The 24,394-nt window shown below is 36.2% G+C and overlaps 1 protein-coding gene across 4 annotated transcripts in view; it reads right to left on the minus strand.

The window, feature by feature from the left end:
- Window positions 1–24,394, minus strand: part of fuss (SKI family transcriptional corepressor fussel) — a 337,279-nt gene that overhangs the window by 2,804 nt on the left and 310,081 nt on the right. For 3 of the 4 annotated variants that reach the window (XM_085810407.1, XM_085810406.1, XM_035356879.2), the window contains exons 6-7: window positions 22,039–22,113; window positions 15,788–15,876 (exon numbers count right to left, since the gene is read on the minus strand). In XM_085810407.1, the coding sequence (XP_085666533.1) occupies window positions 15,788–15,876; window positions 22,039–22,113 (164 nt within the window). The remainder of the gene's footprint in view (window positions 1–15,787; window positions 15,877–22,038; window positions 22,114–24,394) is intronic. The other variant, XM_035356880.2, reaches the window with a different exon arrangement.

Here is a 24,394-nt window from a genome sequence, read left to right on the forward strand (position 1 = left end):
TTCGGTAAACTACAGGAACTTGTTTCAAATGAGGACAAAAAGTGCTTTTTTGTTCTGCGAGAAGCAATTGCGTGGGTTAAAGATATACGAAAAGAATTCGAAGAAAAGATTTCGCTATTCTCGGAATAAAAAAGAAAAGACTTTGCGATGCAAAGCGTGAACAAAGAAATGTGGCCTTTTTGGAGGGAGTTTTTTCCCTCTCAGTTGCTTTCAATATTAAGTGAAACATTGAAGATTCAAATAATAATAACAATAAATATTTGAATAAAATACAATTGAAAAGAAAGTTTGTATACAAGAAGCTTTTCTTTAAACTGGATAGGATAACACAAACAAGAAAAGGAAAAATAATTTAATATATAGTTTACTGGGAATAACAAATTAAATAATTCTCTTTACAGCATCAGAATTCATTTACAGTTTTATATCGCAAATAATAGAAGCCTGAGGCGCCTAAATTGATCTAATTTTTTCTCAAATTAATAGCATTAAATTAACATATATAAAAATTTAAATGAATTTAACTTTTTCAACTGATTTTTACATTAATTAAAAGAGATAATGACGTATGCATGAAATCTTTTAAAATTTTCTATCAATTTAATATCATTGTCAAATATGTAAGCCATTACCCTTTTTAATTTATCTTGGGAGCCACACACTTTTATTATTACTATTATTATTAAAATTTAGACACGAATTCCGTAAAGAGAATTACTTAATATACTTTTCCCATTAAACTATATGACAAAGTTTTTTCTCCTTTTAGTTCATTAATTATCAAATCCATTTTATATAAAAGCTTACTGGTCAAATATTCTTTTAAATTGTATTTTACTTTCTTTTTGGATAAAATTCTTAGCCATAGCAAAAACAAGAACAATAACTTAAGAACATTTTGAAATAAAGAAAAATAACTGAATGTCATTCAGAGACAGAAGAAACAATTTTGGATATTTAATTTCCGAAATTGGATGTAATAACAGTGTTAACAACGAGCATGTTTTACATGAAGCTATTATGAAAAAACGAATATCGCCAATTCGTCATAAAGTGCGCCAAGATGGCAAACTTCATCAAGGGAGCAATTATAAAAGCAATTTTTTAGAACGCCTTTTCATACAGGTGACGGAGGACGGGGACGCCTGACGTATAACATAGGTAAACAGGCATATGTTCCACGTCCTCCACTATCTCGAAGAAGCAACTCGCTGGAGCCCCGTGAGGCTGCACCAGGAGTTTACATGGCCATACAGGGGCTAGATGTCGGGTAGTGTTTACATAGAACGTTGTTAATAACACAAAGTAACTTAGAAAGAATATAAAGGATAGCATTAAAACACTAAAACACTCATATAAGCTGAAACACATAGATATACAAAATTAAACGTAAAAGCATAAAAACACACTCGTAATTACGTAACATAAAGCCATAGAAACACACACGAAAATACATATCATGACACATAGAATACATATGGAAACACGTAGAGCACATAAATGCAAATATTACACTCAGAGGAAACATATAAGACATAGTAAGGTGTGCGTAAAGCAGTAGTGCTGTGCGGAGATATGCTCAGTTCCCATAATACATAATGTACATACTTTCATTAGGGGCTTCTGTTGCATGAATTACATATTTCGTTGCATACACTACATTCGTGCATTGTACGGATATTATATATTTCGATTTACGATAACACATCATTCCATTGGGTGCCCAGTGCTTCACACTGATAAACATGTCAGTAACATTATATCTGCAAGTTGGTGGCTATTGAAAGCAGATGTTAACACGAGGCTCGAAATTGAATGTGGAATGTGTATTACAGAATGTGTACATACTGCGAATATCTAATAGTTGAGTACATTGTCTGCAGTACCATGCTACTGTGGCTCGAAAATGTCTTGCCCTAGGGCGTTGATTTGCTGTACAACTGCGCAGATGCTCCTTATAGCTGGCGGGTGTTTGATTATGAAACGATAGTAAAGTGTTCTATCATTCGTTGGATGTGGTAAGTGGTGGTTTGTTGTTAGACTGCAGTCAAATAGATAGTGCTCGGGAGAACCTAGCATGCCACAGACACAATTGTCAGATGCTGAGATGCCATGACGCATAAAATAAGATGGAAATGGGACATGACCCGTTATGTACTGTGTCAGTGGGGCTATTGTTATAAGACGTTCCGTGTCTACCTTTGGTAGGAAGTTATACGTCCTTCTCCCTGTGTCGCCACTATTCCATTCTTCTTGCCACTTTTCTTTACAGATGTTACGCAGAGTTTTCTTGAGGTGTGAGACGGGGGTAGGGGCACTTATAGTTTGAGCGTGGATGTTGTTGGCAGCCTCATTAGCCAGTCGGTCTGCGACGTCATTCCCTTCGTTGTCGGAGTGTCCTTTTACCCATACCATGTTAAAGCGGGCTTGATGATTATTGCGTAAAAGTTGCTGTATATCTATGATGATGGGTGAAGTGTGGTGATGATCCCTGAGTGCGTGTAGCACTGACATGCTATCTGTGTAAAAAGTCGCATTGGTAAGGGAAAGGTTGAGGGCATGTCGTAGCGCATTCAATATTGCTAGTGCCTCTGCTTGGAAAATACTATTGCTGTTAGTGAGATGTCCTTTCCATTCCTTTACTAGTGTGCCATGTTCGTAGTGAGCAAACGCGCAGCCCACTCCCTGATCATGTTTTGATCCATCAGTGAACAGTTGTGTAATCGCACAGGAAGTGCGTTGTCTGGAGTGCGATGGCTGATGTTGGATTTTGACATGGATCCCTCTACCTTTGATGGCACGGTGGATGTGTTGCACACTGCCAGGGAGTTCATAGTCTGTTGTTCTGAACGTAATTCCTGCATATGTGGCTTCTTGTCTGTGATGAGTGATTCGTACATAGGTAGCCTCTGCCTCTGCCTTTATGTGTAATGGCATCAGGCCTGCAAGTATCGTGGCGGCGCTGGACGCTGTTGTGCGATAACCTCCGCAGATGTTTAATGCAAACGGCCGTTGAATTGTGGTCAGTAGCTTGGTCTTTCGGCTGTTCATTGGTTGTGCCCATATGACTGCTGCGTAGAGAATTATTCTCTCTGCCACTGTCAGATATAATAGTTTCCTGATATGGGGGTTTTGTCCCCAATTTCTCCCTTGAAATTGCCTGGCTTTCCTTGCGATGGTCGATGTTTTTGTACGTATTTCTTGGAGGTGCGGTAACCAGGTGAGTCTTTGATCCCAAGTGACTCCTAGATATTTAATCGTCTTCGTTATTTTTAAGTTCTTGCCCAGTAGCTTTATACATGGACGTCTTGTGGGATTTGTGCCAGGACGTGGAATTACGATGGCTGCGGACTTTTGCCGAGAGATGGTTAACTTAAGTTTATTGCATAGGTCCGTGAATATCGAGCAGGTTTCTGTGGCATTCCGTTCCAGTTCATCTCTTGTGCGGCCAGACACCAGAAGGGCTACATCGTCGGCGTATGCTATAATATCTGTGTGCAAAGGCCATTCATGTTGTAGTATGGAGTTAAAGGTGATTATCCAGAGCAACGGACCGGCGCAAGAGCCTTGTGGACACCCTCTTTCCTGCCGCTTGATAGTGAGGCCATTGTTGTTGGCTACTATGAGGCTACGTGCATGTAGATAGTCCGTGATGATGTTAAAGATGTTTTTGGGACATTGTGCCTCTCTAAGTGCTTGCTTTATAGCAGGCCACCAGAGGGTGTCAAAGGCGCTTTGCAGGTCCAGGGATATGAATGCCGTGTGAAGATTTCTGCCTCTATTTTGTTCTATGCTATCTTTAAGATGACTCAGGGCATGCGTGGTTGACAAGCCAGTTCGGAACCCGTATTGCCGTGGGCTGAGGAAGTTGGTCTGCTCGAGATGGAATTTAAGTCTGTTTACCAGTAATTTTTCATAAATTTTTCCCAGAGACGAAAGTAGGCAAATTGGCCGAAACGAGCTTGGGTCATCTGGGGATCTCTGCTTCTTCAGGAACAGGACCACTTCTCCTTTTTTGAAAGCAGTTGGGAAGATCTGGTATTTTAAGAGCTTGCTGAAATATTTCTCGAAGAAGGTAGGGCGGGATGTGTAAGCCACCTTTATTATAGCATAGTCTAGACCGTCTGGTCCCGGAGCCTTTTTTATGGGAAGAAAACGGAAGATTTGCTGTATTTCAGCTGAGTCGAAGGGAATGTCGTCTGGTGTGTTAGGAATGGAATGGTTGTCCCGTATCTTCTGTTGTTCTGCTGAATCATCATCCGGGTTATCTGCTGGGAAAACTGCATTAAGGATAGCAGATGCTGTGGTTTCTGCAAGATTGGTGGTGTCTGAGTTATTGGCTGCTTGGGCATAAAGCTGGTCAGGCTTGTAAACTTTATTTGTAGCTAGTTTATGCAGGATTCCATAGACGTTGGTATTAGCTGTGCAAAATTTCCGCCAGCTATTGACTTTGGCTCGTAGTATGCATTTTTTATAATGCGCCCTTTCCCTGCGGAATGTGGTCAGCAATGCCATTTTGGTGGCTTCGTCCATTACACCTCGGAGATGCCGTCTTAGGGCTCTGCACTTTTGCCGTAATTGGCGTAGTTCTTTAGTCCACCAGCATATGCCTTGTATGCGTTTAGCAGTGCGAGTCTTCAGGAGCTTGTCGCAAATACATCGCAATGTATTGAGGAGATGATCTGTATAAGTGTCTAATCCCTCTGGGATATTTATTTGGTCTATTACTTCTTCTTCACTCTGTAGGGTATCCGAGAAAGCCTTTGTTAATGCACGCAGTTTATTGCCTGGGATCTTGTAGCGCTTAAGGATAGTGATGCTTGTGTCGGTATTAATTGCAAAGTGGATATATTTATGATCAGAGCAACTCTCGTTGTCTATGACCCTCCAATCTGTTATATTGTTGGCTATGTTACTTGTAGCTATTGTTAAATCAGGCCATCCTTTGTTGTATGAGTTGTCGAACGTCGGTGGGGCGTTCTGAGTATTTATTAACTGTAGATTGGCTGTCATTATAAATTCTTCTAACGCTGTTCCTTTCGGTGAGGTATTTGGGTATCCCCAAATGACGTTGTGCGCATTTAGGTCTCCACTTATTACGTGAGGAATGGTAGTATGTTTTCTGTGTATTTCTGCTATACTATCTACTGCATTGCTGATGTCTTCTGGTGGAGAGCTGTAGACGGATGATAGGATAATCTGGGAGTTATTATAATTCAGAAGAATTGCAACATGATCTCGTGCCTGCTTGATAATGAGTGGGGACCATTGTGGATTACAACAAATGATCGCCGCTCTCGGGGGTAGTTCGTTAAGTTGCGCTTTCCGCTGGAAGATCTTCCATGAGAGTGGTAGGCAGGCTATTGCGCCGTTTCTGCAGTAAGGCTCTTGGAGAAGGATGATATCTATCTCATGATCGAGGACATGCTGCACTAGCTGCGTATTAGCTGCTTCTGCCCGTTGGAGATTAATTTGCGTGCATTTTATGGAGCCTGCTGAGGAATGAGTTAGAATCAGGTTGGCTGGGTTGTCGATATTTGTCGGTAGGATCTCTTGTGAGATAGTGTTGCTATCTTCAGACGCATTAGGTAGTAACATAGCATTGGTAGGCTGCTGAGATGTTATAGCTTCAGTATTGTGTGTTGCAGCGTGTGTTGTAGACGGCTCTCTGGTACATCGGGCATTCCGGGTGGTATGCCGGATGTTCAAAGTAGTAGGAGGTGCCGTTGCGGTAGTTACAGTCCCCGCAATTGATACAGGCTGGTGACTCTGCTTGACAGACTTTGGTGTTGTACGACCCAGCGCAGAAGGCACAGAACTGTTTCTTGCTGCGGCAGAGATCCTGGGAGTGCCCGAATTGCTGGCATCTATAACATCTACGGATTCCCAAGAACTCCGTGATAGTATGAGCCTGCCATGCTGTGAACAGACGTCTGATGTTGATGGCGATTCCAAAGCTCTCCGTGGTACACTCGAGAACCCATTTGACTCTGTTTGCCCGGCGCTCTTTAAGTCGGAACAGGGGTTTGTATACTCTTGCTGATAGACCTGCTGTTGCGCTGAGCTGTTCTGGTTTAACATGTTCTGGAACATTATGGATGGCTATTCTCGGCTGCCTCTTTTGCCTGAGACGAACCTCTGCCTGGACCTCAGCTTTTTTGATGTGCTCCTGTAACTTGAGTACCTCCTCGTTTGTATTACAAAAAACTTCTAGTCCGCCTTTTGGAGCCGGTTTGATAGCGTTGACGACAACTGGGATTTCACTAAGTGGAACCTTTTGCTGTAACTGTGTTCTTAGATCACGTGGATGGATACTCCCTAAAGGGTTGATGATCAGACTGGGTTTACTGAACTGTTTAAGCACTGCCGCAAAGGTTGGTTTCTGGGGCAAAATCGCTGATGGTGTTGTCGCTGACTTCAAGTGGCTATGCCTTTCCCCGGTGTTCCTGGGAGCCTGCGTAGTTGCTGTTACTGGCAGGGAGTCCGTGTTTGTACTTGAAGTAACCACCTCAGGGTAAGGGGTGTTAGTGCTAGTGGTACAGCGCGAGATTACAGAAGTGTTCACGTCTTTGTTGACTACCTCTGTTCCACGTAATGCGATGTCCCGAAAGATCTCTAGAGTGGCTATGAGGCGTGGTAATATATTTTTATTACCTCGAACTGTATTGGCTATTTGTACGCTCTCGTCGAAGACCGCTTTTATTATTATTTTCAAGCGCGCATGCTCTTTGTAGGTGGAGGGAAAAGGTCGTTGTTAATATGCTAACCCTGAGGGGCTTCTTGAGAAAACAACAACCTTGCAACCCCTGCGTCGAAAAATTCGACTTGGAAGAAGTTAGTAGGGGGGGACACGAGTTACGGATTATAAAAATAACACAAAAGTGTGCATAGCAGATGAACTAATAAACATAAATTCAAAGCAAGGGTACCGAAATAAAGAGTACAAGAAGACCTACTTTGCCGAGGATAAATGATGATGATATTCCAAATAGAAGCCAAGATATCCTAGACGAAATCCGCAAAAATGACACTTTATGGACTCTAATTAAAATAATTATAACTCTGCTTAAACACACACCACAAACACAATTCTTGCACCGTTAGAAAGCGGAATGCGCCAGCTTTCTCCAGATATCTGTATTGAGAACAGAAGGCAATTTGGTCGCGAGTAATCACTTAACAACGACGGAGCATAAAGCAGCACTTCATTTTCTTTTTCCGGTTCTTCATTCAAAAACATAGGCTCATGCGTTGACAATGGATGAGAATTTAAAAATTTCAATAACTCTGGAATTATAAGACGTAGGAACACAAATCAAGCATCACAATTTGTAGCTTGTTGAGACCGTTACGATGTTACTAACTTTGTAGACACACGACAAATATTACCGCGGTTATAACTCGTTCAACGAAGAGCTCCTAACACACTGCTGCAGCGTTGTCACGGGGCCTGCCCTTGCCTTTTCATACAGTTAATTTCAGACTGCAACACATTAAAAAAATGTAGAAAAATCGCTCAATTAATATTTTACTTATTATTTTTGTTTTAAAAGATGGCGAAAAGCTCGTTTCATAATCTGTGGAAATTTCAAAACTTTATATTCGATATCGTTTTAGATGTTAAAATTTCAAAATCATAAACTTCAATCAGTCTAAAAAAAATTGAGCCATTTTAAAAATTCGCCAAAAATTCAGGAATTAAATTACAATACCATAAGTAAACTGAAAAAAAAAAAAAAAAAAAAAACTTGTTTAAAATGTACTGGCAACCTGTACCTCAACCTGACATGAATAAATGTAAGGAACTACAGCATAAAAATTAAGAAAAATAAACAAATTTTCTTTAAAAATTACCATTGATTGCAATTTTATTGAAACTTAAGTTTCAATACAACTGTAGCCAGAGATAGTTTTCAGTTTTTAATTTATCTGTGCTAAATTTCATTTTACTTCTTCATTAGTTTACTAGTAAACTGTACAACGTTATTTTTCTCAAGAATGAGTAAAAATGTCTACGGAGCGAAAAATTCTTGTTTAGTTGCCATTTAAGAGAGACATTTCATTTTCGTTCTTCAATATGTTTGATTTCCATTTCAGAAATAGTAAAGATATGAACCATTTAAGAACCAAAAATAGCGTTCGATTCTATAACAGTTAAAGTAACGCTAAAAGGTTATAAATTCATGAATCTATTGAAACTTAAAGAATTAAGAGGAACGAACATTTTAAATATGGGGAAAACATATTATGGAAACTTCTTGTATTTTTCCTCTTAGCAAAGATCTAGCGTGCTAAAAAGGTTAATACTTCAAAGTACAATTTTTCATTTTCGTTATGTATGGCGGAGAAATATGTCATTTTCTTTTTTACAGTACTTCCATTTCACCTACTTTCAGTCCATTTATTATTTTTAAGTGTTTATTATTTATCTAAGTGTTATATTTATCATTAAGTGTAACCATTATTTTTAAGTGTACCATGTTTCATTATGTATGGCGAAGAAATATGTCAATTCCTTTTTTTTCAATACAGTAAATTTCACCTACTTTCAGCCCATTCATTATTTTTAAGTGTAACCATTTCTGTAATTTAAAAATCAGTTGTGGATTAATGACAAATGCTTTGTTTTTTTAATATATTCGGAAATCTCGCACTATTTTAAATTTCAAATGTGATGAAAGCATTAAAGCTAAAAAAATTGAATTATTAAGAAAGTCATAATGATTAGCTCATATTACTTTTTTTAGGGAGGAGGATATAAGACATTTTTTATTATATATTACAAATATTACTATATATTATGACAGTCAGTTTCTGATTTATCAGCTCAGCCAGTGGCCAAGTGTTTAAGGCTGCTGAATACTGATAGTTCAACTTGGTAGTTCGATTCCAGGCAAACGGGTTGGCTGCATGGTTAGTTTTTGTGGTTTTTCTCCATGTGTGACGTGAATGCGAGTCAATTTTCCTGAGAAAGTCATTCACGGAAACGTTCCTTCTCTAAGGTGATAGCTTTCGGGGCTGAGGTTTGCGTTATATTTGATTAACCGGGCTTATAAAGAGTCCACTAGCAGCAGAACGGTAAAGCCGGCAGAACACTAGTAGTTCGGCCCTCTCGCGAGTTCGAATCCCGCGAAATGGCTGGCTGCATAGTCTCTTTCGTGATTTTCACCATGTGTAACGTGTATACAGCCAGTTACAAAGTCTAAAAAACACAATAAAAGTGATATTAAATAACAATATTTACAAGAAATATTGAGGAGTGTCTTCTAATTTAAATTCGCCAAAAAAAGGTCGATTAAAATATTTTTTTTTCTTATTTAAATGGAGTTTACATGTTTTTCTTTTCCTTTTTGTATTTCCTGTAGACAGTTTTGTTTTACGTTGACGGTTTGTGGCAATAATTTTACCATCATTTCTGCAGTAAACAAACTTTTATTTTTTGTAGACAAAGTCCGGTTAATCGGAAGTTGATTATATTGTAATCTGTTATTTCGGAATAGGCCATTCTGTGTTATTTTTACCCCTCCTAATTTGTCTTGTAACCTTGTCATAGTCTATGCTAATGATAACACAGTCTGTGCTAATGGTAACGACAGCTGCGCTAGATAGTCTAATCCCCTAATTATTAGCTTAAAAGGGGATATTAGCCTCGAAATGGAATTTTAGCGGCAGTTCATTAAAACGGCGAATCACTATTCAAACTGTTGCCACTAAATATTATCGCTCTGCATAATTTTTTAAAGAAATTAAATAATGAAAAATCTTCATGTATGTACGTATACTTCTGCCATTATGAAAAAACGACGGTATCCAGAGCCAAAAAATTTTGAATAACGTAGACTTCTATTCGAACGTTATGTAGATCTCTACTCGAACATGCGGACCTGTTAGCCCGAGTTTTGGATTTCGAAATTTTTATATTTTATAAAATTTTAAGGAATGTTTGATTAGCAAACTCAGCGATTTCAAATTAAACTGAGCAGTGTACGGAATAAAACATTTTTATTTCTAACGCGCGACACTGTCTATAGGAAATTCTAAAGATATGCTGTTTTTAAATATTTTGTGATTTTGCTGTTGAATCGAATTTTAATTGGCGTAAGTACTAGCAACATAATATTTAATAAACAAAGTTAACACATGAAATTTTAATAATAAAAAAATTGTAAGCCGTTTTATTAAGCAAATTGAATACTGATATGATAAACTGAGAAAAGACTAAAATAACATAAAATGTATACTAACGCTGCGTAGGGAATTCTTAACATATGCTACTATTGTAAAAGTTTGTGATTTTGGTGTTGAACTATACGTGAAGTAAGTGCAAAGAAAACATTGCTTAATAATAATAATAATAATAATAATAATAATAAAGAGTTAGCGGAAGTGCGGGCAACAGCACCCTTGTGGACTAAATACTCAGCAAGAGCTTAAAAAAACTTTAACAAATCCTTTTGGGCGATCGTTAGAATCGAAAACCTTTCAGATATTTTCCTCTCTCACTTTATTCCAGGTTAGCGTATTTCGAGTTCTGAAATTCTCACGCATGAAAGATAATTTAAACTGTAATCTCAAACGAGGTGAAAAAGAAGTACATGCTGTGATGTCATGATGACATATGTTTATCGTAATTATTTTTACATTACGATCGTACTTGAGAGTGGAAGAAAAAGACTTTGGAGTGCTCATTTTAAAGTAACTAAAGATAGACTTTTCAGTCATCATACACTTGATTGTTCCCCACCTAAAAAATACAAGCCCTTTACTGCCTTGCAGAATTGCATTGTATTAAAATACCTACATAATGCATTAAAATATCTACATATTGCATTGTATTGTTACGAATTTTGTATTTAAATAGGTTTTTTTTCAGTAGAATTGTAATTAAAAGTGTTGTATTTTTCCATGCAATGCAGCACGAGACTAATTCTAAGAGAAAGCTATGCCGGAAAAGTAAGAACACAGGGGAACATACATTTAACTTTTGAGTAAATTGCTATCTCGGTAATTTGTATTGAACTTGAATAAATGTAATTGACCACTATGTTAGCTGTAACCGTAATTTCGTCCTCTTTTTGTTTTTCAGAAATCTCGAGAAGCAGAAAATACTAGAAATATCTCGCGATCGGTTGAAAGCTATAAAAGCCGGAGAGACAGCGTCTGAGTTGAGTTACTTAGTTGCTGTTGTTGAGCGCTGTTATTTCCGCGTGAACTGAGAAATCCGAGTTAGCTTTCTCCTTAGATGCGCTTTGTAATGCGTCGTATTGAAAATTTTTAGTAGTTCGAAGTGTAATTACTGATTACATTGCGTGATATTGTGAACACTTGTACGAATATCTCTGAGGAAAATTCCAGAGTTCTGATATATTTCTTTCATAAGAATAAATTTTATTAACCTATTATCGGACTTGTGCACTCAATCTGTTACGAGCCCGTACGTACGCAACAGTACACATTTCATATTAATCAAAACGTCCTATGGTTGGACTTGAAAATGAACAAATATGCAATAGTCAAAGTATCGAATATATTGCAATGATAGGGCAACTGCAAAGTTTCGAAATGGACGTTACTGGTAATAGCTGCACAACGGTCTATATGTTACAAATAACTGAGAAACAAAACAGTTACGTTACATTTTGTTACTGCAAGCATTCATAATAAAACATACACTTTATTACGGAAATTAACCCAATGAGTGCTTAAAAAATTCATAGCATTGACAAATAGCAGTAAATGTATTCTTGACAACGTGCCCATGGGTGGGAAGCATAGTCTGTTCTAATGATCTAGCACCTCAGACTATGAAAATCACTCAACAAATCGTTAGCCAACTACCTAAAGAACAATAGGCACCACGTGACAAGACTGCCCTTAACGTGACTGCTCAAATGTGAGAACAGTTTGATGCCCTTTCTGTCTCGTATACCTAACGGATAGAGCTTAAAGATAAAACTGTCGCTCTAGTAAGATAAAAAAAAAAAAGCTTTCAATTCTACATTCTAACGTACTGTCTATCATTCCCAAAAATAATATAGAAATATTTCTTTTTAAAATCTGTCGATAAAATTTTTAAAATCTGTCAATAAAATTTAAAATCTGTCGTTTCAATAAGATAAACAAAAGTTTTTAAATCTAGATCCTAATGTGCTATCATTGGCAGGAAGAATAAAAAATATTTTTCAGAGATAACACTGTCGTTCCAGTAAGGTAAATGAAAGTGTTTAATTCTAAATTCTAATCATTACAAAGAAAAATATAGAAATATTTTTCAAATGATAAAATCTATCGTTCTGGTAAGATAAGCAAGAGTTTTTAAATCTACATTCTAACTTGCTATCATTAGCAGAAAAAATATAGAAATATGTTTTTAGAGATAAAATTGAGAGATAAAACTATCATTCCAGTAAGGTGAACAAATTACTTTTAAGTCTACATTCCAACGTGCTACCATTAACACGAAAAGTATAGAAATATTTCTTTAAAGATAAAACTATTTCAGTAAAACAAAGAAAGGATTTTAAGTCTACATTTTATCGTGTTATCGTTAAAAGAAAAGCTATAGAAATACTGTTTATGTTTATAAATTAACTAGTTTTTTATATAACTATATCTATGAGGATCTTGGCATATCTATAGCAACACCATTGTCAACTAAATAAAGGAGGTTTTATCTACTTCCCACATGTTTATTTGTAATTCTCTTTTACTTTTCACTTTCAATTAATTTATAAAATAATTTTATAATTGCATCATAAGCATTGCCTCTTCCAGTTATTATCCACGTGAAAATGATCCAAGTTATATTTTATATGAAAAAATATTACTAACTCGTAGGTTGGTGATTACGAAGCAGTTATATCAGTGTTCAAATACAGGAACTTGGTCAACACATGTGTTCTCTCTTATGTGGAATTTGATTCTCGACATTGCAGCATTCGGAATATACCTTACTCAGACGCGAAGTCGATACCTTATACGTACTTCACCTACTCTGCTGACTCAACTGTGCAAATCAAACACTGCAACCCCCTTTGCTTTCCTTCACCCCCATCTTCCCATCGGATGAACAAGAGGGTCCGAAAATAGAAGAGACCTTTTAAACGGAATCAGCCGCTGTTGTAAACTGCATCGGGGACGCTTGGTTGCGCGCGTCCGGAAGCACGCGAGCGCAACAGAACAACTCATAGCCTCTCGGACGATGGTCAAGGGGTGGGGGTGCCCTTCCCTCAAGAGATTAGGACCCCGTCGAATCGGACATCCCCCGGGAGCAATCTTGCATTATTGAACTGGTTGTGTCGCCAAGGACAAATTCGATTGGTCAATGCTCATGTGCGCTTTTTTGAAGAAACCTCTGGAGACGGCCATCAACGGTGGACGTTCGGACATGGGGATGGACAGCACTCTTCAACCCCCACCCTCTTTGTTTTTGATGATATCCCCCTGACTCATTTCTCCCCCCTCCTCAGTCCTATTTTACGATCCCCAATCACTCTCCGTTTACTTCTTGAAAGCTGAAGTAGTTTCTAAACTTAAAGTTTATTTTCTTATACTTTCCCATTTCTAATGAAATCTTTGAAAAAATAATTTTTTCGTCCTACAAAGTGAAAAAAAAATCTATAAATGAACTGAATACATTTGGGTCAAGATAAACCGATATTAAATAAGGAACACGTATTGGGTAAAATATCTTGGATAACTGATATAGTAGAAGCTGACATTGATGTTACTAGCACAAAAACAATCTTTTGATCTTAACAGGATGCCAAATCTATCTATCTATAGCTCTATGTATCTATCTTTCTCTCTCTATATCTATATCTATATGTATCTCAATTTAATTCCGCATGGTAATTTAGACTCTAATTATTCTTCACCTGCCTCAACGATCCACCTGAATAACCCTTATAAAATAATGTTTCAGGCGAAAAATGCCGCCCAGGGAGTATCGCCCTTAACTACCCCACTGAATATAATCTGCCCACTAGAGAAAAGACTTGGCTAAATCTGCATCACGTGGTTTCGGACGATCACAGTACCTTACTTTAGGTAAAGTAGGACTAACAGCTCATACATTATAAGTAGTAATAGAATATGGATTCCCTCGTTTGAAAGTTTAGATAGGTTCTATGCGTCTCCCTTCGCAGTGAAAAAAATTCTAATCCTAAGAGACGGGCTCAAGTCTCCTCTCATCCCATACAAGCCATTTATCCTTTGAAAGTCCCTACGAAGACCTTCCTTTCATTTGGCAGAGAGTTTTTGACTGTTTTTCTATGATCAAAACAGGCTAGATAAAACTATCTCTTCTGTTATTTATTTAAACGACATAGTTTTACCAAAAATGAAGTAGCATATTGTTGATTCTTGTAGAAGAACCTCTGCAAAATTCTGTGGAATGCAGATTAACATTTCTCGCCGATCTATTAGTATCACATATATCCGCATAAGACCTACGTCAGCTTACTAGTACTTTTGCATTTATTTATTGCTCTAATTCAGGGCTTCTTAAACTTTTTGCAGTCGCGATCCCTTTTTATCACTAAGATTTTTTTCGCGACCCCAAGACCCCATAATATTTACGAAAGGTTTGTGGGGCCCCATAAGCATCGCGCAAATCCGACACACGAGTGAGTAACTGTCATTTTTTTTCACTTGTACTGTAATATACTATTGCAGTTTTAGGTCATTAGATTTAATTTCTAATTTTAAGACATAGAACAATGTGAAAATGTTAAATAAGTAACAGACGAAATAACAGCTTCACGTGCAAAGCAAGGAAAATGAACGTTTATATTATATTATAAAAAGAATGCGTCGAAACGTTTTCGTTTTTTCTTCGTCTGTATTGTCTTATCTTTATCTATTTTCGGATACATTGTGTAAAAATATTTGGTAATTTTAAAATTATTATAATGTAATAAATTAAAGAAATATCAAAACTTCTAAAATTTTTGGCGACCCCCTGCTGCAGGTACCGCGACGCACAGTTTAAGAAACTCTGTTCTAATTTAATGAACAATGAATAAAACGCTTAAACTAATTAAATAAATCACTTGGTTAAAATCTTAAAATATTAAATATTGCCTCTTAATTTAATAAAAGAAACAATGATTTAATTTTGTTCTCGTGACTAATCTTCCTGATCTCAACATCCTCTAGATCAGTTCCACGAGCTTATCTTGGCTAAGAGGCAGAGGATTGCGCTCTCCGGGGGACTGATCTTAAGGTTTCCCTACCATCAACCTCTCGAAAAGGCTTTCGGCTTGACGTATTGAGAGTGCCTTCATGAGGAAAGACACTATACATTGTCATCCATGTCGAAAGTCGAGTCTGGACCAAAAGATGACAATCGGGATTTCTTAAAACTGTACTGACCAGGGTGGATCACTTTAATTCTATTCTAGGTATTTCCTCAGGAAAAATTCTTTTTAATGACGTCCATGTAATAAAACATTTAGTGAAATACTGTTTAATAAACCTTCCAGTCTTGATAAATTATCTAGCACTGATACTGCCTTAAAGTGTCCTCTATACTTAGTCGAAAAAGCTTAATCCTCCGGTATGTAGTTTGCAAATTTCAAATGTCACCTAAGGATTAAACGGTGGACATTTTACCAAGCATATACCTTTTCTTAATCTTACAATTTAATTAAATATAAGGCAATGAGTAATAATGCACGTTAAGACATATTTCTAGGTTTTAAAAGTTTGAAGAACTTAAGTAAAAGGAATGTTAAAGAAAGATTATGGAGGAGAATACATTAATATAAGATGTGAATAAACTTACAATAAAATATTTACCTCGGACGATCTGCAACTGTTTTGCCACTTCTTCCCTATATGCAATTTCTTTTCTAACTTGTTCTTCAAAAGTATCTAGGAAGAAAACAGATACAAATTCGTTATAACATATCAGAATTAAAAGCAAGTACACATTTTACGTTTAACACAAATATTTATACGACACCTCTTTTCACACCTGAAACGTTTTGATTTTAATAAGGATTTTAGATAAGTAATTCTGATTCTTGTGCTTGAGAGACATGACGCATTCGTCTTATGTATCTTTTGAGTGGAATATATAGATAGGGTCTCCTTAAGCCTTGTCAGTCAGAGCCTTGTTTATTACAAGGAAAAATGGGCATTTTCCCCGGGTCTCTAAATTCCTGCGTGCCATGGACGTCATGGCATTTGGTCTACCAGTACAGTGTGTTCAGTCCGAACACACCATACAATGAAGGCTTCACTATACGCAATATTTCAAAGATAAAAATTAAAAGTAATACAGAATAGGCATATTAGCATAAGAACAACAAAATTATATAAAGATTTTTTTCGTTGATATTATTTATATTTAAAAAAAATCTGAAACATTTCTTTGAAAAATCAGTGTCTTTAAAAACAGAATATATCTCAACGTTAATGATTTGCTTGTGTTGTGCTGCCGTCTATTATTCATAAAAGCGATTAAAAGTAATCATTAGTGTAGTTTTCGTGATATTTATCGATTACTTTCAGTGTCTAAAGAGGGAATATTTTTGGTGTGTTCACACCGAACACACTGCATCAGAAAGGGTTAAGAGCAAACGAGGATTTCGACATTCCTAAGAGTCGAAGATGCCAAATAGCCGGACCATATTCCTATGGGTCGAGGATGCCATATAGCTCTAGCTATAGCTTATTTATGCAATAACAAGCGAGACATGCTTCCTGAGTTTATATGGTGGCAAGAACAAGTAGCAGAGAATAACAATCTCTTCGATATCTTTAGTTTAATATAACTGTCAAGCAATATTCGTCGGCAATCAAAAAATGTCTTTAATGGATCGATTGAGGTTGAAAATATATTTCATCGCCAAAAGGTGCCAACAGAATGATGACAGTATATCGGAGGGTGCCGGGGAATAAACAAATGTCAGTTTAATAGACTCAATAAATCGTGACTATTTCTTGCAAGAGCTTTTATATCTGAGCATTACTTTCTTGATATAATTTCTTGATATAAAAGAGAATAAAGTTTTCGAAGTATTCATTGTTCTATTCTATTTCTTTTCTAAAGCACATGTTTAATAGTTTCGAAAGGTCATGAATTGCTTGTACTTCCTTTTTTTTTTTTTTTTTTTTTCTGCTGCTTTCACTAATTTAAAGCCCTTCCTTTCCTTAGTTGTAAAAAATAATTATGCAAACAAAACTACTCTTAACACACATGCTTTAACACATTTAAATGCATTAAAATCATAATCATCGTTTATTAAAACAGCGATGATGGAAAAAAAAGGAAAAGGAGTAGGAAATAGCTGTATTAAATAGTTCTTATTCATTAATTTTTTTCTGTGCATATTATCCGATATCAGTTTATGTTCATTACTCCGACTTTTGATGAGAAAAGCAATTCTTATACGCCTAATGGCACTTATACAACTCTTTAATTCAACCTGAAAATCGGAAAAAAGATCTCCCGTGGGAAATATCAGTTGAAGCATAGCCGGTTTCATTAAAGAAAAGTTAGCTGCGGGTCATGTAGCCACCCAGGCAAAAGTAACTTTGCAGAGAAATCCTTTTCTGTCAACTGAAAATCCCTTTCTCGGAAACCCACGTGGGAATAGTTTTAACCGGGTTGAAGGTTTTTAAGGGAATTTCTTGCCCTTCTATACGAGCGCAGTCTCATCTTTAGATATTAAAGAGGTTAAAATATAAAGAGGGATCAATTGAAGCAAAGGAGTTCGGGCATTTTAAAACTTTAAAGAAATCGATTCACTAGAGTAGCTGCTTCCAACAGACATACATTATTCAGTCTTTGGGAATCGTGTATGAGAAGCAAAAAAAAAAAAAAAAAAAAAAAAAAAAAAAAAGGCTTCTGAACTATTTTCAATATTGCGCAAGCGTTCCATGGGAAAAGAAGTAGGAGCAAATAATGTTTTTGAACACTTTAACTACTTGCAGTTCGCCTTTTAAAAGTCAATGAGAAAAAAATCGCAGGAATGGCATTATTTATGATATAATGGAATAATAATTTCTGAATTTTCTGGAAATTTTCAGAAATTTCATGGAAATTTAACAAATAGAGCGTTTACACATTTTTTAACGACTTTTGAGCCGTTTACTAAATATTTAAAATGTAAAAATTATTCCTTTGAATGTTTGATCTGATATCCTTACCTGGACTGTAAGTCTGTATGGTAATTTCCACGATAGAAAAGCTTTTCAAAACGTTTCCAAAGGTATCTTTTCCATTCCTCTTTCGCTACGTCTCAGTGTTCGGCCATTGGGTGTAGTTTTGCGTTAATAAAGAGCTCTTTTCAAGACTCCAAAGACACTATAGGCCGTAGGTGAAGCATTAGGGGGATTCGCGAGAAGACGTTTAAAAATATATATGCAAAACCTGTATCATTCTTCATTTTTTCAAGGAATTCAGTGCTACGTTTCGAAGTATGACTTCCTTTCATATATAGAAGTATATATATAGAAGTATATATTTCATATATAGAAGTATGACTTCCTTTCTTCTTGACTTTCAAAGTTTCACTCTTTGAAAGTTACTGAGATAAAGAAATGGAATTTCTTCTGTAAATATTGCACTTAAAAATTTGCAGACATTTAGGTAAACCGCTGCTTCATCGAGGGTCACAATGTATTTACATTTATCTCCTGCTAAATAGTTTTCATACATGATTCTACTAATAGTTCTGCGTTGAGCCCACGCCTTGATGGCTGGTGAACGTTATGGGTTTTTGGAGTAATTATTTTATTTATTGTTACTGCAGATAAATTTAAAGACTTTGCAATTTATTTCTGAACCAAAGAATTTTCTCATTTTACCAGAGATTTAAGATGCATTAGAAACACTTTTTATGGAGACATTTAAATAAGTAAAATGATAATTGATGGATTTTCCGTTTCGGATTAATAATATTGCTTATTTTGCATTTAGAAATCTTAATATCAAGCATTTCACAACGTTTTTGCATTATGGAATGGTAATATTTCCCTACGGAAAGCACAAAAGCGTATCCTTTAAACGATAAGATTGCTTACATGCGACATTTGGAAAGCCGAACAAATTTAAAAGTAGATTTAAAAGTAGCAGACGATATTTCTCATTTCAAATAATAAACTGTTGCCAGAAATTTTTATTTCGAAACAATTGCCGTTTTTTTAATGCTTTATCAAAATCGTTCTAAAAATGTGTAAACACCATCAGTAATTCGGAAGATCAAAATAAAAAATAGCTGAAAATCAAAAATAGCTGAAACCAAAACAGCAAAATAAACGTTTAATTTAAATATTGGCGTTTGGATTATGAATTTGCAGAGACTTATTGGAGCATTGAGAGTGAAAAACCCACTGAGCGCCCTGCCGGGTTTCGAATTCCAGATTTTCTACACTAGTGTGCAAAATTTACGCATCAAATTCATTTTTGATCGTAGAACCTTGCTCTTGTTTAAAAGGGATTTTTGCGTTCAGTACAGTGAAATCCAAGTCAGCAGAAAGATGATACATATACAAATATCGGTACCATGAGCGTCAGTGGATACGTCAGCGCATGCGAAACGCGAGGAATCAGCGCTCAACGTAAAAAGAAGAAAAGAAAGCGCATTTCAGGCATTCTTCTGCAAGCGAAAGTGAGATTGTGTGTGCAGTATGGCTACAAGAAAACACCAGGAAGCCTTTACATGTGGTAGAATGATTGGCAAGCGTAGCTGTAAGTTTGCCGCCCAAGAGTTTGGAATTTATAAAAGTGTTGTTTCACATGCTTGCAAAGCCGTCCAAACAAGAGGTACACCTGTAAAATATACTGGTGATGATCCACCAAGGAAAATAAAAATGGATGATGGCCAATCTATCGCCCTGTAGGCGAAAAAAGATCGAAACCAGATAGCGGGCAAGATTATGCAATTGCGCACGGCAATCGGATGACAGGTGTCCCTTTACTATGGTCGAACGACTTCATAAAGGAACAACTTTCTATTCGTCCGATATCATAAAAGTTTCATACCATTGACAGTACCTCATCGACGGGACCGTTTACAGAGGTGAAGAGAGAACAAAGCCTGGGCACCTCATCCGAGTCACAATGAGGATGTTATCCTCCCCACATGCGTCTTTTCCGTCTTTCCCGACTTTGTTTTTATGGATGACACCTCGGCCACACAGGCCTCATTCTGTGGAGGAGTTCTTCCTACCCCATGAACTATAGTTCGACCGCCTCATCCGCGACCATGAGCGCAAACACGCATGCGCCATTCGGACCGAATTATTCTCAAAATAGGATGGAAAGCTGAGGACTTTTTTCCCCTCCATCATAACTCCTTCCGAAGAAGAGAAGACCTTTTACATCGCAGCAAGTAATACAGCCCCTTTTGGACGAGTCTGTGTTTTGGCAGATTGCCAACCAGGGTTGCGCTTGAGACGGTCGAACTATAGTAGACAATCTGGTGCTGAGTATCGGCAGAGGGTGCAACTCAACCATTGCAGTTATGGTAGGTATATTGTGCCTCTCTAATATTACTTTCATGTCTCCATTGCGACAAAAATCAGAAAAGCTGCTTAAGTTCTGCACTCTATTTTAGTTGACAATTGGAAATGCTAAGTATTAACATCCAAGAGAACATATGGAAGAATACATTAATTCTTTATATTTTCCCTTATTTCATAATTTTTCAATTAGTTCATCATTTACATTCATGCCCCCTCTCTTAACCCTCAGCGTCGACAGAGGACAGACGCTGTTGGTTACTAGTATAACTTTTGAACCGGTGGCTAGTTTTATGGTCGCTAAAATTGAACTCAACGCCTAATGAAGTAAATAAAAGAGAGTTGTCTGTATTGCCAACTTTAATACAAATGATTTTTATGTGATTATGGTAAAGTCTCGAGGGCTATCTGCCTAAGGGAAGGGATGTCTTCGTGGAGGAATTTCTAAGGAAAACTAGCTCTTATACGTTACACATGGAGAAAACCACGAAAATGCCCTTGCGACCAGCCCGTTCGCGGGATTAACCTCGGACCGAACTACCAGTGTTCAGCGACTTCCCGCTGGTAGACCCTCCAGAATACAAATGGGAGCAAAGAATGATGTAATTATTTTAATGAACTACAGTCTTTAATGCTATCATTAAGTCAGTACTTAGGCTCAACGGTGTCAAACAGGATAAAACTCTAGTAGTTCGACCCAGATTTCAATCCAAGAGAACAGGTAGGCTACATGTGCGTTTTAATTTTTTTCCCCGCATATTTAAAGTGACTACAAGACAATTCGACTTAGAAAGTTCTCTACAAAGGCAAACTTCTCTTACGGGAAGGTGCCGTAAAACATTTAAATAAAAACTGATAAACGGCAAAATTTCTGTGCTTTGCCGATTTCAGCTTTTACTGAAATATGTCTAGTAAATAATGAATTTTTAAAATTTAAATATTGTTAAGTAATATAAATGCCTTTCGATTGGCCCGCCAGTGGCCGAACAAATAAGAAGGTTGTTAAGAGCTGGTGATTCGATCCGGGTTCAAATCCCGGCAAACAAACTGATTGCATAGACCTCATCATGGCTTTCTGTATGTGAAACAGAAATAAGAGCTAGTTTCCTTTAGGAAAGCCACCACGGAAGCATTCTTCCCTTTGGCACGTAGTCCTAGTGTGTTTTCCCATAATCTATTAAAATAATTTATGATTGTAATAAGGGTCTTATCTTTAACTTCTTAAAGAGCAATTTTTGCATTAATATAACAAAAATTATCTGATAATTTCTCAATAGCAATAAAATTAGTATATTTTTCATAACGAATTCGTCAATCACAAATGAGGAGGATATTGATGAAATTCTTTCAATATCTAATCGATATTCTAATTTATGATTTTTTTTTCAGCTTTTACTGTTTTCACTTGAGAAGAAAATGCTTTATTATTTATTCGTAGAAAATTCTAAAATGCACTTTTTTTCTTCTGGCGAAAATATTACGATTCTCCAGTACAGAATACGAAAGGGTGTATTGTAACGGAAGCTTTTACGAGAGTTGCATGAAATTGTTTATACATCATACCTCTGATAGCTTGATACTCTCTCTCGGCACGTCTTCTCGCCTCTGCTTCTTGTAATAAAACTTCTTTGAGTTCATCTGTATCAGAAAAAAGAAAGGAACAATATTAAAAGCCTCTTAGCTTTAGGAACAATATTAAAAGCAAGATCGAACATATATAATAATGTAATATTAAGTGCTTCTAAGCCTTTCTATCTTAAATTGAATAAGCACGTTAAAGTAATCTACGTATGTGCTTCAGCCCAAGATAACGAGCACTAAAAAAAGTACCAGGACACATTATAGAAAAGGGTACTTACGTGTTATCGCAAACCATCCTGGCGCGGTTTGGTGAATTTTACATGATCAAAAGAACAATTACTTTTCATTGTAAAAGATTATGCACGATATAAATATGTTACATTTCAACTATGTATTTATTTAAAAAAAGTCAGTAAACCTAGCTACAAATGGGTTCTTGTTTTTACTGTGCGATTGCTTTGAGAAAAGATTCGAAGTGTTCTTCCTAATGTTAAGATTTTACCATAAAATACTGTCTTCCTGCAATTTCTTCTACCCTAAAGAAATCCTACAAGCATATGTTTTAAAACCGAGTTTAAGGAGAAAAAATCTCATTTTATTCATAAAACCGATAATTTTTACTGGAACTTGGTACACAACATGTATGGAAATGGAGAATTTCAAGACTCAATATTTGTCATGCGCATGGCTGCCGAAGCTAAAATTTTTATAAGGTGGTTGTAATAATACCTAAGTACCATAAAAAGTACATAGTGTACAATGAACGCTGCAAAATGTATCGAGATTTATTCCATGAAACGCAAGATTAGTTTTTGGTTAAGAATTGTTACATTTTCTTCGAAATAAATCCAGCCGACTGCAATGTATGCATGCTAAAACATTTCTCAATCTTCGAATGCCCTTTAAAGTAGTTTTGTGACTCTCTTTCAGGAATCTTCTTTTATTGCATTATAGCACTGCGATCTATAACTGCATGCTACAAAACAGTATCAACAACAAGTGAATCTTCTTTTATTGCATTATAGCACTGCGATCTATAACTGCATGCTACAAAACAGTATCAACAACAAGTGAATCTTCTTTTATTGCATTATAGCACTGCGATCTATAACTGCATGCTACAAAACAGTATCAACAACAAGTGAATCTTCTTTTATTGCATTATAGCACTGCGATCTATAACTGCATGCTACAAAACAGTATCAACAACAAGTGTACAAGTTCTGGCGGGAGTTATTCCCGTGAATTTAAAGGCAGACTTAGACGTTCAGACATATCTAGCACAACACATGAACAATGATATAATTTATGGTGATTTAGTTGTCAATCACCAAAATATTGATAGAAAAAAGATAAATATTGTTACCGCCTCCAAAAATAAAGAATATAATTGATATGGGAAGGAAACATTCCACAAGGAGAGATATTCACTGATGGCTCGGTGATGGACTTAAAAGCAGGAGCTGCCTTTGTGGCTTATTATAACGAACAGAGATGTGAAGATAAGAGATAGAGACTTGATGAAAAAAATACAATTTTTGAATCTGAATTATCAGCCTTTAAAAAAGCTTTAGAATGGGCTGATATATGGATAAAAGAAAATAATTTGACAAATTGTTTTGTTTCAATCTTCACCGAGTCAAAGTATGTTGAAAGCAATGAATTCTAGAAAATGTCTTTTTAAAAACGTAATTGAAGTAAGAAATAAAACTGTAGAATTTATAGAAAAGCATAACTTTATAAAATTAATTGGGTTAAAAGTCATACAGGAGTGCTAGGGAATGAAGCTGCAGACACAACACTGCGAAGGAAGGAACTAAGAGCGATAATACAGATATTTTTTCCACCATCTTCAATAGAATACATGAAAACATTATTGCAAAAAGAAATAATGAAAAAATGGCAAGACCGATGGAATAATGATAACACTGGAAGAAAATAATTTCAGATTTTTCCTATAAAGTTAAGGCAACAAGGCTCTCTAGTGACAAAAGAATAAATCAAGAACTGACAGGTCATGGACAAAATACAGAATAGTTAAAGAGATTTCACAGAAAGAAAGTAAAATGTAAGTGCGGTTGTGAAGCACAAAATGCAGACTTTACATACTATTTGTGTGAATGCATACAGACAGTCTCTATTACAGAAGAATAATTTAAAAATATCTCAAAAGAAAATATAAAGTACTTATTTATGAAAGAAAACTCCAGGTTAAGAATTATAATAAACGTAAATAATCTAATGGGGTGTGAATATTTTGAAGTACATTGATTATTTAATAAATTTCTAAAATTGTATATTTGCTATTATTTATGTATTTTGGTTAGAAAGATTATGT

Source organism: Stegodyphus dumicola, chromosome 2, assembly GCF_044657685.1.
Source record: "Stegodyphus dumicola isolate Sdum_Otavi_A_Nest chromosome 2, ASM4465768v1".
Lineage (NCBI taxonomy): Eukaryota > Metazoa > Arthropoda > Arachnida > Araneae > Eresidae > Stegodyphus > Stegodyphus dumicola.